Consider the following 27,230-nt stretch of genomic DNA (forward strand, 5'->3'; position numbering starts at 1 on the left):
GCAGGATAACCTAGACAAAAATGGATAAATTCTAGAAACACAATGGGCCAAACTAGAAACAGGAAAAAAACAGAAATATGAATAGACCTGTAATTAGTAAAGAGACTGAAATGATAATTAAAAGAAACCACCCAACAAGAAAACCCCATGACAAGACAGCGTCACTGGTGAACTCTAGCAGACATGAAAACAATTAACATGGGTTCTCCTCAAATTACTCCAAAGGAAACTCAAGGGGAGGGAACACCTCCAAACTCCAAATTCTGAGGCCAGCAGTATCTTGATGCCAAAAACAGAGAAAGATTGTACAGGACAAGAAACACTACAGACCAATATCCTGGAAGTATACAGATTCAAAAATTCTCAACAAACAAGGGGTGGGAGTGGGTGAAGGGGATCAAAAGGTACAAATTTCCAGGGTAATTAAGTCATAGGGATGTAATGTACAGCAAGCACACCAACTGTAGTTAATAGTACTGGATTGCATATTTTAAAGTTGCTAAGGGAGTAAATTTTATAAGTTCTCATCACAAGAAAAAAATATGAACTACGTATGGTGATGGATATTAATTAGACTTATTGCAGTGATTTTACAATATAAAGACTGAATCATGTTGTACATATGAAACTAGGAGAATGCTGCCTGTGAATTATATCTCAATGAAAACAAACAAAAAAACACTGCTTCAGACTGTAATATTAAAAAATCTATCTGAAAATAACCTTTAATTGTAGTAATTCACCCCTCCGTACCCCCCCACCTTTGTTACAATTCAGCTTAAGGAAGTATATCAATTCTTTAAGAGTCACATGTTTAAAAGAACTGTTACAATTAAATGGGGATATTGAACAAGATAGGTGGAAACATCCTCTACACAGGAGAATCATATAACAAAGTAAATAAACCTAATAAGCCGATATTAATCACATGTAACCCAGTGAAGGCCCTCTTCAGAATGACTTTTTGAATATTGCTATGACAAAGATGATTATGTATCAGGTGACTGTGAGGTTAAGTTAAAAATCTCTGATGCTATTAGTATCATTAGTGATAATTATTACTGATTGTCATTAGAGTAAAATTATCATTTCTAATTATTTCCAAGGTTATCAACTTCCTGAAATTGGGTTCATACTTTCTACACTTTGAGATTCCCTATATTATTAAGTATCATGATCTAAGTATAAATGTTTGTTAAACTGAATTTCTGCCTAAGTTGACAGCCTTTTATTTTCAGTCTAGGAAAATAAAATTTATTAAGCTAAAAAGACAGCGTCTTTGAATTATTTTATAAAATGTATTTTGACTAAGAAAAAAAGCTCTTAGCAATAAAAGTTATATAGATACTAAACAATTATCTCAACTTTCACTTTAGTTAAGAGATAACTTTATATATGGATAAACTGTATATATTACATTTTCAAAAATAACTTGTGTCAAATTGGATGTTAAAACAGAGCAGAGATTGCCCTTAAAATTCTGAATTGTCTGCATTACAGGTATTTGGCTAATTAACCCTTTATTCTACCAGTAGAGGCGGGTAACAGTCACCATGCTGTGATAATTCTCTTGCCGCCTATAATACCACTGTGTATTACACCAATTTAAGCAGTTGAACTAGGCCACACTGCCAGCATAGCCAGAAAAATAACGGTAACTTTAAAGTTAAAACACCAGTTGCTTTTTGTTAGGGAAGAACTATCAATGAGCAGGAAGAGCAAGGCCATCGTCTAGGAATCGCATGGCTACAGTGTACAATATAAACAAGAGTACGTTCATGAGCTATCACAGGTGTTCAATGCTTTCAACAGTTAAAACAAGACAGTATTCGATTAATATAGAGGTAAACACAAATTTTAATCACCTTGTGACTAATGTTAATGACAGCAACAAAATCATGGTATTTTTCCTAGTAAATGTTTTTTAAAAAAATCCTCAACAAAATCTTAGCCAACAAAATTCAATAGTACATAAAAGAATTATGTACTTTATAGTTCAAAACACAAATATCAATTAGTGTGATACATCACATTAACAGAACAAAGGGTAAAACCCACATGACCATCTTAATTGATGCACAAAAAGTGTTCGACAAAATTCAACATCTCTTCATGATTAAAAACATTTAACAAACTGAACAGAAGGAAACTATAACAACATAATAAAGGCAATACATGACAAGCCCACAGATAACATCATACTCTGTGGTGAAAAACTGAAAGCTCTTCCTCTAAGATCAGGAAGAATTAAGGATGCCCATTTAAAAAATATTTATTGGATTGACTGATGTGGCTGCTTCCGGTCTTAGCGGCAGCATGCAGGATCTTTCGTTGTAGTACACAGGCTATTTATTTGTGGTGCACAGGCTTCCTTGCTCTGTGGCATGTGAGGTCTTAGCTCCCTGATCAGTGATCAAACCCACATTGCATTGCAGGAGGATTCTCAACCACTGGACCACCAGGGAAGTCCCAGGATGCCTGTTTTTGAGACTTCTAATCAAACAGTACTAGAAGTCCTAGCCAGAGCAATTACCTAAGGAAAAAAAAAAGTTAACCAAATTGGAAATAAAATCTATTGGTAGACATAATCTTCTATGTAGATGTGCCAAAAGATTCTATACCCCACACCCACACACGTTAGAATTAACAAATTTAGCAAAATTGAATGATATAAAATATGTAAAAATCTGTTGTATTTCTACATGTTAACAATGAAAAATCCTAAAAGGGAATTAAGGAAACAATTCAATTTACAACTGCATCAAAAAGAATAAAATACTTAGGACTAAAGTTAACCAAGGAGGTGAAAGAGAGACTTGTGCACTGGAAACTACACTGGAAACAAAGCTGATGAAAGAAGTTACAGAAGATGACATATAGGAAGGCGTCATGTGTCCATAAGTTGGAAGATTCCCAAGATGTCAATACTACCCAAAGTGATCTACCAAACCAATTCAATCCCTATCAAAATCCCAATGATGTTTATTACAGAAAAATATAGTTCATTCTAAGATTCAAACAAAATTTCAAATGACTCCCAAATAGCCAAAACAGTCTCAAAAGATAATTAAGTATAAGGACCCACACTTTCTGACTTAAAATTTTAATACAAAGCTACAGTAGTCAAAGCAGTATACTGGCACAAAGACAGGTATACTGACAAGAGTCCAGAAAAAGACATAATAGACATACACGGTCAAATAATTGTTGACAAGGGTACCAAGATCATTCAATGGCAAAGGACAATATTTCCAACAAATGGTATTTTAAAAACTAGATATTCACGTCAAAAAAAAAAAAAAAGGTATATGCTTACCTTAAATCAAATGCAAGTTAACTCAAAATGGATCAAAGACCTAAATACAAGAGAGAAAACTCTTAATAAAAAACTGTAAGAAAAGCTTCAGGACATTGGATCCAACAATTATTTGTTGGACACCACAGAAGAACAGGCAGTTAAAGAGGAAACAAATAAAGTGAACTACACCAAAATTAAAACCAATTATGTGTCAGAGGGTACAACAGTGAAAATGCAACCCAAGAAGTTGGGGGGAAAAATTACAAATCTAATAAAGTTATCCAGAATACATAAAGAACTCTGACAACTCAACAAGGAAAAACTTACTTTTAAAATGGGCAAAGGATCTGAACAGACATTTCTTCAAAGAAGATATCCAAAGCCTCCAAAAGAATACAAATGTTCAGTATCACTAATTATTAGGGAAATACAAATCAAAACTACAATATAATACAATTTCACATCTATTAGGATGGCTACTATCAAAAAAAACAGAAAATAAGTGTTGGTGAGGATGTAGACAAATTGGTCCTGTTGGTGAGAATGTTAAATAGCCATTATGGAAAACAGCATGGCAGTTCTTCAAAAAATTAAACAATTACAGTATGATCCACCATTTCCACTTCTGGGTATATACGTGAAATTGAAAGTAGGGTCTCAAAAGAAGTATTTGTATACCCGTGTTCATGGCAGCATGTTATTCACAATGGCCAAAAGGTAGAAGCAACCCACCAAGTGTCTGTCAACAAAATGGACTGACAAAAGGTGGTATATACAGACAACGGATTATCATTCAGCCTCAAAATGAATGGTACAACATGGATGAACCTTGAGAACAGTAAGCTAAGTGATCAAGTCAAAAAAGGTAATATGATTCCACTTACATGAGATACCTAGAGCAGCCAAAATTGGAGACAAAGTAGAATGGTGCTTGCCAGGCTAAGGGGAGAGAGGAGAAAGGAGTTACTGTCCAAAGGGTAGTTTCAGCTTTGCAAGCTGAGATTTCTGGAAATGCTAAGTAGTGATTGCGGCACAACAAAGTGAACGCTGTATTGCCACTAACTGCATACGTAAAAACTGTCCTCTATGATGGCAAAATTTATGGGTATTTTACATATTCACAATTTCCCCGTTAAAATTAATTAACAATTAAAACTTGTTAACTGAATAAATAAATGATTCTGCATCACTGCCATCCATGTGGTCAAAGCTGCCACCACCAACACTGGGAAAAACTAAAGGTCCTCGTTTTGGAAAGAAATATGCTTAAGTATTTGGGGATCAAGAGGCAAGCTGTAAGTACCTCACACTTCTGTGAAAGCAAGCGTAGCACAATGTTCACACTTGCTGTACACAGGTGAAATGTATATGGGATTTATTTTTACCATTCTTGCAACACTACTGTAAATTGGAACTATTTCCAATTAAAAAAAAACGAGGCTATTCTTGGCCAGTTTTGAGACTAAAATAAACCATGCAGCAATGGCCATTTATACAGAAAACTATTTTTTTTGACATTTAAAATTTCTCAGGTATGATTATCACATTAATACCTGGCACCATCACAAATTTTCACCCTATATGCGTGAAAGTTTTAGGTGACTGGGACTTACCACTTTAAATGCTAGAATGGTGCACGGATAGCTTTCAAGTCTTTTTAAAGTGCTACTTTACTTTTCTTGTTTATAATTTTTAATGGTCAAGGTCATCAACATCTGCTTCAGTAGATGGCTGTGCTTTTTCTCACAAGTGTTTCTGAGAATATGATGCAAAAATGATGCTGCAGATAATAGCTGTTCTTCCATCTCCACCTAGTGGTTAGTTATTACCTCTATCTTTACCTACCTGCTTTTTACAATGATCACATTGGTACTTTTAAATTTATTGAAAATAAGGGTAAGAGATCCTGAGCGATTCTTTTGTTAAGTGCACAGACTTCACATTTTGGTTGTTCAAAGACTTTTACCAACAATCTCATGTGTTTCTGAATATCAACAGTCAGATAACCCTTCCCCAATTTGTAACATAAGACTTCTATAATTAAAATCAATGACTTATTCTTGGATTTAGTCATCTTGATTAATGAGATTTCTCATAAATAAGTCTGCAGAGACTATAAAAATGACTTTAAAGTATCACAAAAATAGAACGATACAGCTGTACGTTATACTATTCTCTGTCTCAACTGCCTGGCTGCTCATCAGCAGTTATAGCGATTTCCAATTATGTCCCTGTTTCCTCTTAGATAGCACTTCTTAATCTTTTCTCAAATTGTAGGACCCCGCTCCCCCAAAGAGAAAATGAATTTGAAGGTGAAGGTGAAGTTGCTCAGTCGCGTCCGACTCTTTGCAACCGCATGGACCGTAGCCCACCAGGCTCCTCCGTCCATGGGATTTTCCAGGATAGAGTACTGGAGTGGGGGTGCCATTGCCTTCCCCAGGGGATCTTCCCGACCCAGGGATGGAACCCCAGGTCTCCCGCATTGTAGGTAGACGCTCTAACCGTCTGAGCCACCAGAGAAGCCCTTATAATTAGTTTTATTATAAAGGATTCAAATGAGGATCAACCAGATGAAGACACACGGAAGATGAGCTAAGGTCTGGGAGGGAAGGCCGAGCTTCTGCACCCTTTGTGGAATCAAGGCACATCGCCATTGCAGCACATCAGCGTGTGCACTGACGAACACAGGAAGCGCCACTGAGCCTCAGTGGCCCGAGTTTTTAACTAAGGCTTCATTATTTGGGCACGACTGATTACAACATGGGGCATTACAACTAGGTCAGGTCAATCTCCAGGGTCTCCACCCACCCACCACAGGGCCTGCCCAAAATTCCAACCCTCTGTGTGGTAGGTCCTTTCTGGTGACCAGCCCCCATCCTAGTTACCCAGGGGTCTACCATGACTTGCCTCATTAGCAATATAAAGACATTCCTCGTGCTCAGGAAATCCCAAGGGTCTTAAGAGGCGCACAGTGAGGAACCAAGGATGGAGGCCAGACAAACCATACCAGAGTTGGAAGGTTGAACTTTGAAGGGTCAAACCACTGCAACAGCTACAATTTTCCTTCACTCACCAAGAACCAATTTTCACCCTGGTAGAGAATGCACCCTTGAAGACAATGAAGAGACAGCCCCCCAAAATCAGAATGGAATTTTATTGTGTAAAGTTTATAGAAGTATGACTAGTATTCTTCTGTACAAAGTGCACAACAAATGGTTTTAAATATAACTGAGAGAAATGCGAATCCTATGACGTTTGATACAAGCTGCATCATTTACAGGTACACTAAAAAAGTTTTTAAAATATCATCTTTCTCCAAAGAGTCCATTGCGCATTTCTGAAGAGTAGCGACGGGGAACCTCCCAGGCAGTCACAAGGGCATCTTATTGCCCTCGATGCTGATTTTTACTGCGTGTGCAGATCTGCTTTTTTTCCTGATGTCTGTGAACTTTCTCATCTGTTTATCCAGTCGACTGATACCCTTCTTGGAGGTCCCCTGAAACTAAGAATGGGGTAAAAATTAAAGAGCAAATTACTGAAACACATATATTTAGTTTTGTCGTTTACCTTCTTTTATCTGAAAGTCAGCAGACTGAAGAGTTCCCAGCTCTGGAATAACCAGAGTAAGCTTTGGTGACCTCAGGAACAACAGGGCAACAACCCTTTTATGGTTAAAGATTTGTTGTTAGGTAATTTCTTCTATATTTTTAAAAGACTGTTATGTCTCAAAAAAGTGTGGTTTCCAAGAAATTGACACCTTTAAGAAATGCTGAAAAGGTCTGCCATTTATGTTGGATCAGGGCAAACTCTTCTTGTTTGGTACAGTAATGCCAGCAATCCCAATCTTCATGAACGCTGAGTAGTTAAAAAGAAATGAGTTCTTTTAGTTCTTTTCCCCAGATATTTACTACTCAATTACCTGTGAAGCTTAATCCAAAGAATGCTAAATAAGGTAGAGACTAGGAGATACTTCAGGGCTGGTACTAGTGTGGTGAAGTTCTTTTGAGTTGGGGAACCCCTCCTAGGCTTATCTCACCTTTAGATTCAGCTTCTACTTCAGATGTAAGCAAGGCTCTCTAATAAAATCACTCTTGAATAAGAGCTACACTGATACCCATCCTAGGTTTTCTATGTACATCCCAATTACAAATATTATGTTAACATCAATTTTAGTATTTGGCACTAGTACTGTGAGGGGGTGTAAAAATTCATTATCAGACGAGAAAGCGCTATCACCCTATGCCATACCCCAGATTTCTGGACAGTCCCAAGTATCTGACTTCCTTTCAGACAATGTGCCCTGATTTTTAGTATGTGCAGTCAGTGCACACTGGAAGCCTTACCGGCTCAGGTCTCTGGCAACTGCCCAACTCCCAGCAGCTCTACACATCAGCCTGGACTTCTTGTCCACTCCCAGCACTTTCTGTAACAATTTGAGCCCTCTAACCTCAGCAACTGGGACATGCCCAGGCTGCGCTGATCTACCCCTTGCTATAGATCATAAGACCTGTAGCTGGCAAATGCCTGGTTACCCCAAGTCTGAAAACACACAAAACTGAGTGCCTAGCATGTCAGATTCAGTAGCTTCTCTCTTGATTACTTAACCCTATGCCACCTAGGACAGTAAACTGTATACTGCACCACTTTATCAGTGAAAATCAAAAGTAGCCTGAAAGATTAGCAAGATGGGTTTGCTTTAAAAAATATGGTACAATTATATTATAATACAATATTTAGTCACTGAAGAATGTTTCCTCAAATGAATTTTTACCATGTTAAGTAAAACACAAACCTAACAAGGTATAAAAGAATATGATCACAATTTTGCTTAAGAGTTAAAACTCTACCACCACAACAAAAGAAACCCCAAACCAGTAATATGTTTATGCACACATATATAAAGGATTAAAGAAATAACCCAGAATGTTAATATATGGTGTGGTGGGATTGTAAGTGACACTAAGTTTATTTGTGCTTTTTGTATTTAAAGATTTATAGAAAAACATGCACTGCTTTGTCATTTTAATGTTATTTTAAAAGCATTCCATGGAATAAATTAGCATATAAACATACAATGTAGTGCAGGTTATTAAATTATTTAGAAGTGAAATATCAGAAACCTTAGAACAATGAACAAATTATTAATATATTTTTACATGATAGCTTATGCAGCCATTACAAATGATAAATATATAAGGTGGTTTAATGAGAGGAAGTGATCAAAATTATATAATTTTAATTATATTAAAATATCAATAGGAAACAAGGCAAAATTTTTGTCAAATTGCTTTTGAGTGGTGAGTGATTTTTCTTTTTATAATCTCAAAATTTTCTACAATTATAAACAGGAAAAAATAAGTTTAAAACATTACTGAAAATACATTTAACACATCAAAATTGTTAACAGTGGTGCTTTACATGGAGGAAGAACAGAATTTTGGGGAATGGGATTTATTCTACAGTATATTTACTCATGTAATTTCAAAAATAAGAATTACACTTAAAACAAAAAGAGTTTCATGTGAAAGCCATTAATTCACTGCAGTTTCCTCTTAGGAAGCATGTTCTCCAGTGACACTCATAGTGTCTGCAGTGTGGGAGCCGGGAGGGAACATGTGAGGGATCTTAACAGGGCGACAGCGCAGGGCAATCACTGCAATGCAACACGGGATGTGCTGGCTTGTGGTTTAGTTGCTCAGTCGTGTTCGACTCTTGCGACCCCATGGACAGTAGCCCGCTAGGCTCCTCTGTCCATGGGATTCTCCAGGCAAGAACACTGGAGTGGGTTGTCATTTCCTTCTCCAGGGGATCTTCCCAACCCAGGAATAGAACCCAGGTTGCTTGCACTGCAGGCAGATCCTTTACCAACTTAGCTACGAAACCAGCTCCCAAAACATGCCTTAATTATTATTTTTTGGACAGAGCTCTAGAAGCCAGACAGGCCAAGATAAGTAACAGTCCATTTTGATGGGAATGCTGGACAAAGAACTCTGAACTTCCCTCTCGTCATGCTGGTCACGTCTCAGTCTAGCAGGAGGCTGGGCCACCTCTTCCCCCCTCCCCAACACCTACAGGGAAGGCGGGATCCAGACTGTCAACACCAGCAGACAGGCACGTGCCCTTCCAAGAGAGACTGGCCATTAAACTTTTTATTACTTTTTTCTCTGCCCTATTGTAGATCTTGATTTTCTAAAATAAGTGTGCTGGGGAAGAAAATATATTATGAAAAAGAAGAATAAAAGAAAGGAAGAGACAGTGAGAATAGTAAAGGTAAAGAAAAACAGGGGTGGTGGGGAGGGGAAGGAGGGATATCAAGGGAAACAGAAATAGAGGAGAAAAGGGAAGGAGGAGACTCCTGGTGGTCTTCTGGTTAGGACTTCAGGTTTTCACTGCCTGGGTTCAATTCCTGGTCAGAGAACTGAGATCCCACAAGCCACAAGGTGTGACCAAAAAGAGGAGTAGTGGGGAGAAAAAAGGGAAGGAAGTAGAGATGAAGGAATTCTTAGCACTGAACCAGTGCTCTTCTACCCTTTATTTATTCTCAATGAATAAGACTGTGCTTGGACTACACAGTAGCTTGACAGCAAAGTGAACCGGCAAGAAAGTGAGTGTGTCTGTGGAAACAGCTGCCCAAGTAGGTCTAACAGAGGAGGCACAAAAGGCAGGCAACACACTTGACTCTCAACTGTTCACTGCAGCAAAGTGCTGCTGCTGACCTGGGAGCACAGCGGGTCAGTGGGTCTGGCTTTGTGAATGTTCCAAAGTCGTCTTCATTTCAGGCCATGGACCAAATGTATATTAATTAAATTTATCTCCTAAATATTCAGTGTCAGGATTTATGCAATGAGCCCTCAAAGGCAGGTTACTGAGCCACTGACAACAGGAAGCCACTTCCCTTCCACCAAGATGTTACTAACCAGCTTATATGCCTGTAAGGCAGACCAAACACTATGAATCTGGGCCCTGACAAAAACCTTTTTAATAAAAAGGGTACCAGGCAGAAAGACCAAAATATCTATCAGTGAGGTAATTATGTACTGGGGTACTGATAAAGGAAGGGAACCTCATATCAATTTCTAAATATTCAAGATGACCAGAATGTCACTAGGTGCCTGTCACAGTCATTATGTCAGGACTAAAAGTGGTTTTGGCCTTTTCTGGTTAGGAAAGCACACACACACACTTGTTTCCGCTCTAGCTGCTCAAGCCCATGCACAGAGCATGCTTCCCTAGGGATACCTCCCATAACGCTCTGGCAGGGCCAGGCTACAGGGGCATCCTGTTGCCTTCAATGCTGAACTTGACGGCACGGTGCACTCGGCTGAGCCGCTTCTGTTCTGCAAATCGCCGCTTATGCTTTTCCAATCGGCTTAGGCCCTTTTTAAGAATACCAGGCTAGAAAGAGTAGTTTGAATGGAGAATAAAAAAAGATTACTGAGCAGCAATGAGGATCAGCGAGTAGTGTTTACAGTGATGGCGACAGTGTCTCCCCTAAACACCTCCTAGCAGGCTGACTGACAACAGCTCAACAGGAAGGGAGGGGTAGGCTGCAAAGCAGGCGAGTTCTGTTTCTCAGGGTTCTAGAAAATAGAAGACTACACCAAAACACTCTAGCCTTCAAGCTTCAGTTGAAACAAAAGGAGTTAACATGAAGAGACTTCCCAACTGATAATGTTTCTTTAAGTCTGAAATAATGCTCACCAGTAATAATGGTCAGAAATATTACCAAACCAGTAATATAACCAGATAAACTGGCTAGATAAAGAGAAAATAGCTCTCTTCAAATCAGATAAACCTTAAGAGCTGCTTAAGGGTTCTCAAACATAAAGTAAAAGATAGACAGTAATCTGCATTCCAGATCCACCTTGCTGTCCCTGGACTGATGACTTACCCTGGATGATTCCATTTCCACATTCCACTTGGGCCTGACAACATAGTCCTTGTTCGAGGGCATGGGGACCCTTGCCCGGGCGCAGAATCCAGGATCTCCAGGTCTAAGAGCTCTGAGAATGGGAAGAAGAGCATGCTGCTTATGTGGCCAGCCTCAGCTGGGCCCAGGCACTCATCTGCACATCTGTGTCAGACCTCCTCTGCCCTCCTGACGTCACCCCACCCATGCCCTGCTGTCTTAGATGGCTTCATCACCACTCACACTGCCCTATCAACTGCAACTTTCCCCACAGAGCCAGCTTCCTCTGCAGGATTCCCTATCTCCTCTTCTCAGCTTCAGATATAATCGTGCCTCTCTCCTTTCTAAGGCTGGTTCCTCCATGAGGACTCTGAATCTCAGTTTCTCTGGTCTAACGGAGTTGCTTGTGTTCACTTGTGAGATGAGAAGTCAGGCAGTTGAAATGACCTCCCAAACTGAGTATGCCCATAAAGCGGTTTACATGGTTGTGCATATGCAACTCATACAGTAATCTTTTGGTCTGTTTCCTGTTTTGTTAAAAAAAAAAAAACCTGAGATATAGATTCACATGAAGTTTTAAGAATTGATACAGAGAGATCCAGTGTCTCTCTCAAAAAACAGCATGCAAACCACTACAGCACACTCACAAGCAGGATAGTGATGGTGCTGTCACTCAATTCTTACTTACATTCTCCCCAGTTTTGCTCGCACGCATTAGTCTCTGTGTATGTGTTTCTTCATAAGAAACCACGACACTATTTTCCAGAGTGGCTGTACCATTTTACCTGCAGCAGTGGATGAGTGATCCAGTTTTTCTGCATCCTTGCCAGCATTTAATGGTGTCACATACACTAACTTTCACATACAAATTTAAGAACTACCATGCTAAAGTAAGACTGCCATCCTTCAAAAGTCAAGTCTATTCAGTGTCTGGGAATTCGAATCACTCAACTTTTAGTATATGGAGATTGTTATATATGGTATATGGAGATTGTTGGATATGTGGGTATGTTGGGGTGGGGGGTGGAAGAGAAGGCTAAAAGATTCTAAACTGTTTCTATTCCCTGGTATGGTTTGCTCTATTCTTAAATATCAAGCTTCTATAACTTTCATATATGTGAACAGATCAACTGACTAGAAAATTTCCCACAACTCTTACTTTCCCCCTGAAGCCACTATCAGCAAACCTATCCACAAGTAAATGTCACATGCTCCCTCCAACTCATTTCCTGTTTTCCTTTTGTGATGTGGGTGCTGCGTAATTGCCAGCATTCACTGCACAGCCCCTCTGAAGTCTACTCTCCGCCACAGCCCCCTCCAGGGCAGCCTTGTCCTTCTCTAGGTTCTCTTCCAATATGTAGGATCACAGCTCCTCACTGGCCTTTGGTGGCTACACCCCTTTTCAAAGCATTCAGTTTATTTTTTAATGCATTTTTTTTGTTTTGTTTTGTTGTACTGTGCAGCTTGCGAGATCTTAGTTCCTCAACCCGGGACTGAACCTGGGCCACTGTGGTGAAAGCACCCAGTGCTAACCACTGGACCACCAGGGAATTCCCCATTCAGATTATTTTTCACTCTGTTAATTTCATGATTCAACATCTTTTCTAGGGAGATAACTATCAATGTCTCTAGCTGAAACTCCAGCTCTAGACCCAGGATATTTACAGGACTATCTCATTCACCTTCTATTTAATATGTTCAAGAAAAAACTCACTTATGACTTCACATCAACTTTTCTCCACTCTAGTGAAGGGTAACACCATCATCTCAGTTAGTTAAGTTTAAAATTCTGGTTGGTATCTTCAACTCTAGCCAGCTCTTTGCCACCAAGTCACCAACTCCTGGCAGTTTTGCGCCTGCAAATTCTCCTCAACTTTCTGCTTCTCCATTAGTTTCAGTTGACCTGTATCACTACTTTCAGCTCTTCTACCCTGCAACCCATCCCACAGCATGCCACCAGCAGTGCATTCCAAGTCAAATTTAACTTCACATCCATGCTCAAAGAACTTTCTAGGAAACCAGAGAAGTAAACATCCCTCATCTTGATTTAAAGCACTCCAGAGTTTGGTCAGTATCTGCATTTCCAACCTTATCTTCCACCACATCAGGCACCAGAGTTAGTGCTCGATCACTTCAGCCTACTCAGTTCAGTTCAGTTGCTCAGTCGTATCCGACTGTTTGTGACTCCATGGACCGCAGCACACCAGGCTTCCCTGTCCATCACCACCTGCTGGAGCTTACTCAAACTCATGCCCATCAAGTTGGTGATGCCATCCAACCATCTCAGCCTCTGTCGTCCCCTTCTCCTCCTGCCCTCAATCTCTCCCAGCATCAGGGTCTTTTCAAATGAGTCAGTCCTTCGCATCAGGTGGCCAAAGTATTGGAGTTTCAGCTTTAGCATCAGTCCTTCCAATGAATATTCAGGACTGATTTCCTTTAGGATTGACTGGTTGGATCTCCCTGCAGTCCAAAGGACTCTCAAGAGTCTTCTCCAACACCACAGTTCAAAAGCATCAATTCTTTGGTGCTCACCTTTCTTTACAGTCCAACTCTCACATCCACTCATGACTACTGGAAAAACCATGGATTTTTAGATGGACCTTTGTTGGCAAAGTAATGTCTCTGTTTTTTAATATGCTGTCTAGGTTGGTCATAGCTTTTCTTCCAAGGAGGAAGTGTCTTTTAATTTCGTGGCTGCAGTCACCATCTGCAGTGATTTTGGAGCCTAAGAAAATAAAGTCTCTCCCTGTTTCCATGGTGTCCCCATCTGTTTGCCATGAAGTGATGGGACCAGATGCCATGATCTTAGTTTATTGAATGTTGAGCTTTAAGCCAACTTTTTCACTCTCCTCTTTCACTTTCATCAAGAAGCTCTTTAGTTCTTTGCTTTCTGCCATAAGGGTGGTATCATCTGCATATCTGAGGTTAATGATACTTCTCCCAGTGATCTTGATTCCAGCTTGTGCTTCATCCAGCCCAACATTTCACATGAGGTACTCTGCATATAAGTTACATGAGCAGGGTGACAATATGTAGCCTTGAGGTACTCCTTTCCCTATTCGGAACCAGTCTGTTGTTCCATGTCCAATTCTAACTGTTGTTTCCTGACCTGCATACAGATTTCTCAGAAGGCAGGTCAGGTGGTCTGGTATTCTCATCTCTTGAAGAATTTTCCACAGTTTGGTGTGATCCACACAATCAAAGGCTTTGGCATAGTCAATAAAGCAGATTTTTTCTGGAACTCTCTTGCTTTTTCCATGATCCAGTGGATGTTGGCAATTTGATCTCTGGTTCCTCTGCCTTTTCTAAATCTAGCTTGAACATCTGGAAGTTCATAGTTCACCTACTGTTGAAGCCTGGCTTGGAAAATTCTGGGCATTACTTTGCTAGTATGTGAGATGAGTGCAATTGTGCAGTAGTTTGAACATTCTTTGGCATTGCCTTTCTTTGGGATTGGAATGAAAACTGACCTTTTCCAGTCCTGTGGCCACTGCTGAGTTTTCTAAACTTGCTGGCATATTGAGTATAGCACTTTCATAGCATCATCTTTTAGGATTTGAAATAGCTCCACTGGAATTCCATCACCTCCACTAGCTTTGTTCATAGTGATGCTTCCTAAGGCCCACTTGACTTCACATTCCAGGATGTCCAGCTCTAAGTCAGTGATCACACCATCGTGATTATCTGGGTCATGAAGATCTTTTTTGTATAGTTCTTCTGTGTATTCTTGCCACCTCTTCTTAATATCTTCTGCTTCTGTTAGGTCCATACCATTTCTGTCCTCTATCGAGCCCATCTTTGCATGAAATTTTCCCTTGACATCTCTAATTTTCTCTAGTCTTTCCCATTCCATTATTTTCCTCTATTTCTCTGCATTGATCACTGAGGAAAGGTTTCTTATCTCTCCTTGCTATTGTTTGGAACTCTGCATTCAAATGGGTATATCTTTCCTTTTTTCCTTTGCCTTTAGCTTTTCTTCTTTGATCAGCTATTTGTAAGGCCTCCTCAGACAACCATTTTGCCTTTCTTTTTCTTGGGATGGTCTTGATCACTGCCTCCTGTACAATGTCAGAAACCTCTGTCCATAGTTCTGCATCTATCAGATCTAATCCCTTGAATCTATCTGTCACTTCCACTGTATAATCGTAAGGGATTTGATTTAGGTCATAGCTGAATGATCTAGTGGTTTTCCCTACTTTCTTCAATTTAAGTCTGAATTTGGCAATAAGGAGTTCATGTTCTGAGCCACAATCAGCTCCCATCTTGTTTTTGCTGACTGCATAGAGCTTCTCCATCTTTGGCTGCAAAGAATACAATCAATCTGATTTTGGCTACTAGCCATCCCTAAAATAGGCCTTGAATGCTTACCCTACATCTTTGCTTAAGCTCTCCCCTTTGCCTCTGATCCCTCTAAACACTTTGAGAGAATGTACTACTTTTAATATGATTCTGTATTTCTGTGGCCTAACACAGTTTATTATATAGCAGGTGGCAACAAAATCTTTACTCAAACTATTTTTCAATCTTCTTGTAGCCGCCAGAGCACCAATACAGTGCGGATATTCAATAAATACTACACTAAAAATCATCCCCCCTCACTCTGAACCATTATTTAATTTGCTATTTTTCTTAAGGCAGCAAGAAGAACATTTACAATATCGTGTAAGAAGAAAATCAATACAAAAAAATCTTACTTTTCCTCTCCTGTCAGCACCTTTTCCAGATCTCTTCGGGGTGTCTGACCACCAGTGCTGGGAGAAAAGCAATTGATGAGATATTAGGAATGTTAGAACTTTACAATTAAGGGGAAAAGAGCAAAGTGAAATATCAAACTCAGATCACAATTAGGTCCTTTATATTCGATCAGAGAAAAGTAATTTCTAATCTTATAAAAGTCCTATTTATTTCAGTCATCATTTGCACATCAGGTTTCACTCACCTGTAATGATCCTGCTAGATGCAACTGTATCCAGTTTACGGATACAAATTTAATCAGTAATATCCACCCCCCCACCCCCAGACCCCCTAAGAATCTGGAAATGGGACTAAGAAAGTTGTTCCTGTAAGTGGCTGCAACAACAGAAGCAACCTCCAAAACGGTGGCAGAGGCCAGATGCAACCAGGAAAGTCTGGGAGGGGAGCAGGTGACAAGCTTCACTGGTCACTGCTACTGCTAAGTCACGTCAATAGTGTCTGACTCTCAGCGACCCCATGGACTGCAGCCTACCAGGCTCCTCCGCCCATGGGATTTTCCAGGCAAGAGTACTGGAGTGGGGTGCCACTGCCTTCTCCAACTAATTCACTAGTTTGAAGTGAAGTCACTCAGTCGTGTCCGACTCTTTGCGACCCCATGGACTGTAGCCTACCAGGCTTCTCCGTCCGTGGGATTCTCCAGGCAATAATACTGGAGTGGGTTGCCATTTCCTTCTCCAGGGGATCTTCCCGACCCAGGGATCGAACCCGGGTTTCCTGCATTGGAGGCAGACACTTTAACCTCTGAGCCACCAAGGAAGCCCCGTAGTATGCAATAAAATAACAGAGGCTTTGAATAAGACCAGACTAGTGTCTAGTCACTAGACACTACCCACATTTAAACTTAAATGGTATTATGAACTACAAGAGATAGCAAGCAGAAAGACAAACTCCTATCATCTTATGGGTTTCTTAATCATCTTTATTTACCAAACAACAACAAAAACCCTGAGTTATCAGAGCAATAGTATTTGCTTCACTTACTCATACCTGTTCCCTCATACCTGTTCATTCTTCGCCTTTGGGGCATCTGTTCTAGGTCTCTCTGCTCCCTTTCTTCTCTTGTCATTCCTTTGTAGTTTGAGGTAAGACCAAATATAGGCCGAGACCATTCATCTACAACAAAGGGAAATTAATTATTTAGTCAACAGAGTGGCATTCTTGAAATACTCACACCCTATGGGAATGTCATAGTCTAGGCATTCAGAATATTCTCTCCTTAAAGACACCATTATTTCAGAACCATTTATAGGATAAATATCTATTTAAGTCTTCTGCCCATTTTCTGATTTTTTTTTTAATACTGAGTAGTATGAACTGTTTGTATATTCTGGATATTAAGCCTTGTTGATCACATTGCTTACAAATACTGAAAACAGAAAATCATGAAGTTCTCTATGTTCTTATTCTAATCAAAAACAAGCTCCTTTACTACTTAGTTGTCAAAGTGGCTTAAATCTTTATGCCACTGCTGATCTGACAGGAGGTAGAGCTCAGGTGCTAATGCAAGTGATAGGGAGCAGCTGTCAACACAAAAATACAAATGAAGTTTTGTTTGCTCGCCAGTCGCTCACCTCCTGCTGTCTGATCTGGTTCCCCTGGTACACACTATCAAAACAATAAAGGACCTTTACAGACAGAACACAGGTGTCATCAGACTAAGAAGGAAGCAAGGAGTCTCGGGGGTCTGTATCTCTTTAAAAACTGACATGCCTTCCTTATCTCTGGATTCAGAATCACTTGTAGTGCATCATGGGTCTCAGTAGGAACTGCTTCCCTCTGCCTAGGGCAAAAAGAAGGCTGAAAACCACTGCATCAAAGCATCAAAAGCTTATTATTTAATAGGCAGTAAACTGCAGATTAATAACAAGATGTAATACTCCTCTAGTTTATTTAAAAAATTAAATTTCTTCTAAAAGTTTTTGATAATCTTAAAATACACTGTATTCAGATATAAAGTCAAAGTGAAAGTGAAGTCGCTCAGTCCTGTCCAACTCTTTGTGACCCCATGGACTGTAGCCCATCAGGCTCCTCCATCCAAGGAATTTTTCAGGCAAGAGTACTGGAGTGGGTTGCCATTTCCTTTTCCAATTCAGATATAAAAGTAGTTACTACTTCAATCTAGTCTTAAAGTTTAAAAATCTTTCCAACACAAAACACGGGAAGAATTAAGGAGGGGGATGAAGATACACATGGTGGTGTTCAACACAGCAACTGATTAGATGAATTTCAGTTAAGACTTCTTGGGATTTCTCTGGTATCCTTAACTAATAACACACAAAAGGCTTTGGAGATCATTATAAAAAAGTAACAGCAGCAGCAGCAGCAGCAGCAGCTAACATTTCTTGAGGATTTACTGTATTCTAGGCACCATGCTTTATATATATCTTGTTTAATCTTTACGACAACCTCAATTAAACACACAGTTCTCTGTTTTACAGAGGAGGAAACGTGATTTAGAGCTTAAATCACTAGCCCAAGGATATGCAGTAAGGCAGGTGGGAAACGGGAACCCAGGTATGACTGACTCTAGGGCCTATATTCTAATCTCCCTCTCTCTACATTTTCTTGATCCATAATTAGAAAATGCATGATTTTATTTGTTATACACTGCGATAGCATCCTTAAATATACTGAGAAGCATTTTAAGTCTAAGGACAAAAAGCTTGGTGTCTCTAAGAAGGTATCAAAAATTTTTCTACTTTGTTTCATAGACTCATTTTAAAAGAATACTAGTGAAAATATAATTTATATATATATATATATATATATATATATACATGTCTCTCTATAAACATGAACACAAGAAACAAAAAGCAAAATGTACATACTGATTAATTTCCCTGCCATGTCCTTGTTGGACCTTGATTCCTTGGGGTGTTTATAGAGATACATCACTGCTCGTCCAATCCCACTATGCTTCAGGGTCTCCTGGCTCACACTAGGTAGCTGGGGAACATAAACACATACACACATATTAATCATTAAGAAGCTGGGAGTCCTGTCAAGCTACTCTAGCGGGCCTGCAACACCTGGTTCATTCACAACAGAACAAATGACAAAAAAGTTCTATTTTCAGTATCTATAGTCATTGAACACAAAGATACTCTGTGTTCCCATAAGGAGTTCAGAGTTCAGTACCACCACTGAGTTGAAGTAAAACTTAACAGTGTGAGAAAGTGTAAACTAAGCACCTCAGAGGTTGGCAGTTTAACAAATCAAGGGTCCTCTCAGGTCTTTGAACCAAACAGACCTATGTCTGGACCCATAGCCACTTGCTAGTTTTGTGACCTTGGACAAGTCATTTAACTTCTCTGAGTCTTAATTTCCTCATCTGTAAAATGGAGATAATACACCTATCCTGCAGGTTTGCTGTGAGGAATAAATGAACCTCTACGTTTAAAAAACACCTAGTACATAGCAGGTTCCTCAGGATTCCTTCAGAAGTTAAGCAGCTTGCCCAAGGTGTCACAGCCACATAAGGTGGCCCAGACCAAGATTTAAAGGCACATCTGAGGCTGAAGTTGTTGCTCTATGTCAAGTGCCTCCCTAAAACACGCCCACTACCATACTACTCTTCTCAGATAGACCAGAGAATCTAAAAGATCTACTGCAAGATCTTTTCTCTTCAATACCATAGTCACAAGAAGTTTTCAAAGGCCTTCCTTTCAAGTTCATTTTACTTGGTATGCTCCTGATAAACATACCGAGTACAATTCTTCTGATAGGCGATGGCAGACACAATACAAAAATACACAGTAAAATGCAGAGGTTATGATAATACAAGCCATGTCAAATAATTAATCCAGAGCAAACAAGTCAGATTATCTGCCTCTCACCTCTTGCAGAATCCTCAGCAGCTCTTCTCGAATCTTCAGTGCTGGCAAGCTCCTATCTGGTAGAGGGGAGAGCCATTCTTTGATGGCAGACATCACACCACTGTCAATAAATGTTTCTTTAAGGTCTTGCCTAAAACAATAACAATAATGGAAAAGGTCAAGGCTATAAACGCTGGTTCTACTGTCGCTTCCTTTGATTTTCTTATATATTTAGTGATGTTTCAAAAAACTGCTTAAAAAAATTATGCATTTTTTTTACTGAGCACCTGTTCATAGATTTCAACAGCTCTATGAAATTTAGTTCCTGTTTTCAAGAAACAGACACGATATGCAAAGGAAGATGGTTTGTTAATGGTAACCCGCCAACCCCCCAAAACACACCAACTTACACGAGGGTAGGCTAATGTTGGTATGAGTGGTGCAGACAGCAAGCATAATGAGCTTCAACTATCACACCTAAAAAACTTATGTTGAAGCTAGGAGAATAGTGACCCTCAAACTGTTTCAAGTAATAGAGAACCCAGAATTATGCTATTCTTTGCAGGCAGGAATACCACCACTCTCCCAGCAGAAAAAAAATCACAATGAAATACGGATTACTATTCAAATTCCATTTTATGTACCAGATCAATTATGTTAACAGAGAACATGGTATTATATATATGAAGTCTAGCACAGATAATTTTCTCTGTTGGCACAGAGGTAGCAATTTTCTAGTATAAAGTCCTAGACCATGTGTTTGGCTCATTGGTATACTAATACAAAGATAAAATTCATGACGTAACAGGTCGCAGGAGTCTTGTTCAATACATCCTCCAAGTAGTCTTCCAGGATTTGCTCTGCTCTCAATCATACTGGGAAAAGAGACCCAATGTATAGTGTATAAAGAACAAAATTAGTAGTTTCCAAGTTTTCTTTCATTAACATCAGCTTGCTATTTGTTCTGTTTTTATCAGGCATAAAAGTTTAAGAAAAATCTGTGAGAACGTAATAATTGAGGGAATTCTATTCATTACTATTTTTCTGTAAATTGATAGAAGGCGATCATTCTTTAATGTCTCTAGAACACCAGTACATAGCTTGAATGTCATTCCATTAAAAGGAAAGCACTTTTTAAAGAAAACAGAACACTTACTTCTTAAGGTGCATGACCACAGTAGGTAATAATGTTAATTTTTTCAGTGCTGGTTTTTTTTGATTATTCAACTGTCTGTCTTCCTATAGGAAGAAAAAGATTTTTCTAAAAAAAAAGTAAAAAGAAAGCAATGGCTTTTTTTTAAACTTTTTTAAAAAATTTATTTTTAATTGGAGGAAAACTACTTCACAACACTGTGTTGGTTTCTGCCATATATGAACATCAATTAGCCACAGATATACACGTGTCCCCTCCCTCCTCCCACCCCGTCACACAGCACTGGATTTGAGCCCCCTGAGCAATACAGCAGATTGCCACTGGCTGTCTCATCTTGCACATGGTGATGTCTATGTTTTAATGCTGCTCTCTCGATTCGTCCCACCCTCTCCTTCCCTTCATGCCCATGAGCCCATTCTCTGTTTCAGCTGCTGCCCTGCAGATAGATTCATCAGTACCATCTTTCTAGATTCCCTATGTATGTGTTAATATACCATATTTGTCAGAGAACAATCACTAATAGCAAATTATTAACACTATAATTCTAAGCTTTAAATATAACAAAGTGGCAATTTCTCTGAGACACTAGAGGTTTTCCTACAAGAAAGAACTACATACAATATAGGCATTTTGTAGGGCCAAAACCCACAAAATTGTTAGAATGATTAGTTTTAACAACTACAAATTGAGAGTAACAATTTTAATTTAAAATACTGGCACAAATGTCAGGTTTTCAGAGTTCATTCAATGTAAAATTATACATGGAAAAATTTAGTTTATCATCAAGAATAATATTCTAGCTATGCGGTTTGTAACAAAAAGAATATGTTATTAAAAACTTTTAGTCTTTGGTATTTGGGTATTTTTTTTCCTACTTTAAACACACACAGCCCATCTTGCTCACTGATCTCTCTAGCTGCTTTCCCCTTCACCCCTGAATTATTCTGGAACAAATCCTATACACATGGCAAACTACCTCAGCAAGTGCCTCTACAAGAGCAGGACTTGTTTTCAATCATTGTATTTGGCCAATTTTTACATTTGAGCACAATTTTAAAATGCAATGAATTAAATGTAATCTCTTAATCAGAGGCAAAAGCATGACACGTGAGTTTAAAACCTATTAGGCATAAGTTTATAATTTTTTTGTATGTGAAGAAACATCACTTTGTGGTAAACTAGCCAAACCTGAGAGCAAAATCATTCCTCCATAAAAACAGCAAACCAGAGACTTCCCTGGCAGTCCAGATATTAACATGCCATACTTCCAATGCAGAGGGTGCCAGTTTTGAACCCTGGTTGAGGAATTACATACTGTGTGGCCAAATAAATAAAATAGCAAAATATTATGAAAAAGGCAAACCAATTCAGCTAAAAAGGCTCATTTTACTAAATATTCAAGTCTTCATTTTTTTTCCCCCTAAAAAATACTACTAAGAATTTCCATGTTTAACATTTAGAACATTAAACACTTATCATAAAAAAATTAAGTATGTTTAATGTAAATTAAGCTTTTTTTTTTTAAAGGCAGGAATTCCCTGGTGGTCCAGTGACTTGGGCTTGGTGCTTTCACTGCCAAGGACATGAGTCCAATCTCTGGTTGGGAACTCAGCTCCTGCAAGCCACAAGGTGTGGCCGAAAAACAAAACAGGCTATACAACCATTTATGGGAGAGAAAGAAGGATGAAGCCGGAAGTGGCCCACCTCAGCAGCTTCATTCATCTTGACAATCATGGCGCTGACAACATCATCAGCATCACTAATAAAAGTGCCGCCATCGCGGTTGCGTCTGCGCTTGCCACTCATGCTCTTTTTCCGCTGTAACATCATCTCAAAGTCTGACAGAAAGTCCATGCTAAGCAGTAACACAAAAGCAAGTAAAATATAAATTCTCTTTTAAATACACATCTTCTTTTATGAGTTAAGAACCACCAATTTTTAAAATTCTAACTCAATGAAGTGCTACTTTTTTAAGTACAAGTACTTTTAAAATTGTTTTTAACAGAACACAATAAGTGATCATAAATTTTATGCTCAATTTTTCTACTATCCCAACTGTTACACATAAAACACATTTCAAATTTCAAGTTTTATCTGTCACTCCATGGTTCAGTTTTAACTGCACTGCCTTTTGGGGGAGGGAAAGAGTGGTGTTCAATCATCTAAATACTTCTGTCTTATATAGGAATAACTAGGGAAAAAACTGCTGTTTCTTAGTAACAAGAAGTACATAATATGTACTTCTCTCAAATAGTATGACTGAGATAAAGATGGAAATGTACAAATCTGCTGCTGCTAAGTCACTTCAATCATATCCGACTCTGTGCAACCCCACAGACGGGGGCCCACCAGCTCCCCCGTCCCTGGGATTCTCCAGGCAAGAACACTGGAGTGGGTTGCCATTTCCTTCTCCAATGTATGAAAGTGAAAAGTGAAAGTGAAGTCGCTCAGTCATGTCCCACTTTTTGAGATCCCACAGATTACAGCCTACCAGGCTCCTCCGTCCATGGGATTTTCCAGGCAAGAGTACTGGAGTGGGGTGCCATTGCCTTCTCCGACAAATCTGCTAAGAGCCTCAAAAAGTCATCTTAAGCGTTCACCTGAATCTTTACACTTAAGAAGGGAGCAAATATGCTCCACCAAGTAAGTAAGATGATATGGTTTATATAATTTAATTTCCAAAGGTACTGGAAACTCTCTCAGCTTAATTTTTGCATGTCACTAGGAATTAAGAAGGAAACTATTATTTACAGTATCATCTCTATAACCCTAACAGTAACTAATAAATCTTTCTATGTTTGGCACCTTTCAAGACACCAGATTTTTCTGTACAGATTCCTATCATCTCAACAAAAGTATGTGAAATACAATCAAGCAGTATCCTGTATCTAAAACTTTCCCCTCCGGGGCTCCTACATCAGCTTTCTCTTTCTCAACAAACTTTTATTGGGCTACTTTTTAGACTGAAAAGTAAGTTGAGATATGAATTAAAAAAGCCTGACAACCAAATAGCTCCACAAAGATAGCTAAGCACAGAGAAAATGAAAGAAAAATAACAAGTGCAAATAATTTTAAGATAGTAACTGTATATAGAGAAGTAGATGGGAGAACAAAAATGGAAGATTCTTTCCTACACTTAATCAGGAACCAAAATAAGAAAAACAAAGTTTGTTAGTCTTCATCTCATTTTAAAGTTCTCTTTAACAAAGTCCATTAAAAAAAAACAAACAAACTTACTGTTTTCCTCTCTTTATGTTATCATCAGAATCTGAATCTTCTGCTTCTTTTACCTGTGTTTCACTTTTTTCTTCTTCCAAATCTTCTTGGTTAAAACCCTAAATGCAGGGTAAGTCAGTCAGTTATCACAACCTCATTACAGACTCTTCCATGTAACTGCTTGCTCTTGGATACCAAAAGATATATAGCAAAAAAGCTCCCTTCCCCTCTAGCCATTAGTGTTACTGGTTTTGTTTCCTTCCAGAAACACTTATGCTTACAGAAGCACTTTTACTTACTACATTCTTTTATTATACACACTGAGTATGGTATACTGTTTTGCACATTTCACATTTAACAAAAGAATCTGGAGTCAAACTGATATTGGTACAAACTACCTTTGTTTTTAAGGTTTTGTTTGATTTCATCAAACAATTGCAGCCATAATTTAAATATTTCCCTACTGACATTTAGATATGTGTAGTTGAAATCTTGAGAAATATCTGCAAACTGTCTGCAAATTGGTTATACCATTAACTCTCCTTCCAGCAAAGCACAAGTGCACCTGTTTCCTCACCTTCTCAGGACTAGAGCAGGTTATCAAGCACTGACATTAGTAATCTCTGCACTGAGAAAAACAAAAGACATCTCTGTAGTTTTCTCTGCATCCACTTATTATGAGTAAGGCTGGGCCTTTTTCAGGTTTCAAAGCTATCTGTTATTCTCTGTGAACTCTCAATATCCAGTGGCCATTTTCCCACTGGATCTTTGTCTTACTAGTACAGAAAAATTTCTTTAAAAATGAAATCAGCCCTTGTTATGTGATGGGAACAGCACAATCCTCACACCTGTACAGTTTTGCAAATACAGTTTGATTTTGTTTATGGTCATGTTTTCCAGGCTCAATTTTTTAACTTAAATGGCCAGTCTTTTCTTCATAGCTTGTAACTTTCATATTATACTTAGAAAGACCTTCCCAATGCTTTCCCTAGGATGCTGTTTTTCTCACTGAACTGAACCTACCAGCTGATGTCCATTCTCCACACTAGAACAATATATCTTGTCCTTGTAAATGTGGCTTAATGTTGAGTATAAGGCCCATGAGGGCAATGTCCAAACAATCTCTGGCACTCATTGAGTGAATTCTTTTCTATTTTCTTTGGATTTGCTATTTTTCTACCATCTTGAACTATACTCTAAATTCATCTACTTTCATTCTCTCTTGCTTTAGTAATGAAAGTACTGACTTCTTTTTCAACATAAGAATTGTTTGACAAGTTTTAATTTTCTCTGGATGGCAAGGGTGTTTTATTTGCTAATTTTGTTTCCAACTTTTAATTTCACTGCATTCAGAAAATGCTGTCTACAGTTTCTATGTTTGGCAGAGGTTTAAATTTTATTTGGAAATGCAAAGAACCAAGAAAAGTCAAAGCAATCTTTGAGAAAAACAAACTTAAAGGACATAAAAAACCAAATATCCAGAGTTATACATTAATAGTATAAGGACAGACCAATGGAACAGAAAAGATAATTCAGAAAAAGACTAGAAGATATATATACACACTTGATTTATGACAAAGATGTCACTACAGAGTAGTGGAAAAGAATAATCTGGGTCAACTAGGGGGTGGGGGGCAGAAATCTTGACTATCTCATACATATTGTACTTGTTTTTTATTCACTAAGTCATGTCTGACTCTTACAACTCCACGGACTGCAGCCCACAAGGCTCCTCTGCCCATGGGATTTTTTCCAGGCAAAAATACTGGAGTGGGTTGCCAGTTCCTTCTTCAGGGGATCTTCCCGAACCAGGGATCTAACCTGTGTCTCCTGCAGTGGCAGGCAGATTCTTTACCACTGAGCCACCAGGAAAGGCCACATACTGCACATAAAAACTCATTCTAGACAGACATTATAAATTAAATGAAAAGATACGCAGGATTCTAAAGAGGTACTCACAAGAATGTTTTTATAACCCTGGGAATAGGCAAAATTTTCCTACAATTCGAAAAACTTTCAACATAAAGCAAAAGACTGGTAAAGCGGATTTACACTAAAAAGCTTTTGCTCATTAAAGACTCCATTAAGAAAGTGAAAAGGCAAACCACTGAATAGAAGATATTTTTATCTTTTATAATCTCCAAAGGGTTTCTATATCTGGATCATATCAAAAGAGAAACTTCTCGGACTTCCCTGGTGGTACAGCGGATAGGAATCCGCCTGCCAATGCAGGGGATGTGGGTTCAGTCCCTGGTCTGGGAAGATTCCACATGCCACAGAGCAACGGAGCCCATGCACCGCAACTACTGAGCCCGAATGCTGCAGTTACTGAAACCTACGTGCCGAGAGCCTGTGCTCCCCAACAAGAGACGCCACCACAGTGAGAAGCCCACAGACCACAACGGAGTAGCCGCTGCTCTCTGCAACTAGAGAAAGCCCTCACGCAGTAACGAAGGTCCGGTTCCAACAAAAATTTAAAATTAAAAAAAAAAAAAAAGACTCTTTCCTATCTTTGGTGGTATTTTTTGGTCTGATGGTTCTATTGTTTACATTTCACTTACAGAATTGTGCATTCTCTTTGCAATTCTGTCGATTTTTGCTTTGTATATATTATGTGTATTTAAAGCCATGTTACTAAGTACATGGCTAGGTACAATTTAAAACCTTTTTCCAATATAAAGTGACCCTCTTTATCTTGAACAATGGGGTTTTGCCCTAAAGTCTACCTCTTTGATATTCATATAGCTACATCAGCTTTCTTGTGGTTAGTGTTCAGAGAGAGTATTCTTTTCCATTCTTTTATTTTCAACGTTTCTTTATCTTCTGTTTTGGATAAATTTTGAAATGAGTAATATATATGCTCATTTAAAAAATCTAGTCTTTTTAAATTTGTTCTGTAACTGGAGCACTTAATACATTTCAGTGTGATATTATCAAAGTTTGTTACCTGTTATCTTACCATGTACTGTTTTCTAACTGTCCCTCTGTTCTGTATTTCCTTTATTTTTCTCTTTCTTGCCTTCTTTTGAATTGACTGGCTTTTATTATTTCCTTTTTCCTTTCTATTAGATTGGAAGTTACACA

The 27,230-nt window shown here is 38.7% G+C and overlaps 1 protein-coding gene across 6 annotated transcripts in view; it reads right to left on the minus strand.

The window, feature by feature from the left end:
* Positions 1-1,837: 1,837 nt before the first annotated feature.
* Positions 1,838-27,230, minus strand: part of IWS1 (interacts with SUPT6H, CTD assembly factor 1) — a 51,829-nt gene continuing 26,436 nt past the window's right edge. For 3 of the 6 annotated variants that reach the window (XM_040227806.1, XM_040227808.1, XM_040227805.1), the window contains exons 6-16: positions 24,168-24,265; positions 22,635-22,785; positions 20,934-21,016; positions 19,799-19,928; positions 18,791-18,908; positions 16,964-17,075; positions 15,902-15,958; positions 11,190-11,301; positions 4,183-6,800; positions 3,317-3,356; positions 1,838-2,533 (exon numbers count right to left, since the gene is read on the minus strand). In XM_040227806.1, coding sequence (XP_040083740.1) covers positions 6,669-6,800; positions 11,190-11,301; positions 15,902-15,958; positions 16,964-17,075; positions 18,791-18,908; positions 19,799-19,928; positions 20,934-21,016; positions 22,635-22,785; positions 24,168-24,265 — 993 coding nt within the window. In that variant the 3' untranslated portion in view covers positions 1,838-2,533; positions 3,317-3,356; positions 4,183-6,668. Of the gene's footprint in view, positions 2,534-3,316; positions 3,357-4,182; positions 6,801-10,537; positions 10,694-11,189; positions 11,302-15,901; positions 15,959-16,949; positions 17,076-18,790; positions 18,909-19,798; positions 19,929-20,933; positions 21,017-22,634; positions 22,786-24,167; positions 24,266-27,230 lie in introns of all 6 variants that reach the window. The other 3 variants (XM_040227809.1, XM_040227807.1, XM_040227810.1) reach the window with 2 other exon arrangements.

This window comes from Oryx dammah, unplaced genomic scaffold (assembly GCF_014754425.2).
Source record: "Oryx dammah isolate SB20612 unplaced genomic scaffold, SCBI_Odam_1.1 HiC_scaffold_27, whole genome shotgun sequence".
Taxonomy (NCBI): domain Eukaryota; kingdom Metazoa; phylum Chordata; class Mammalia; order Artiodactyla; family Bovidae; genus Oryx; species Oryx dammah.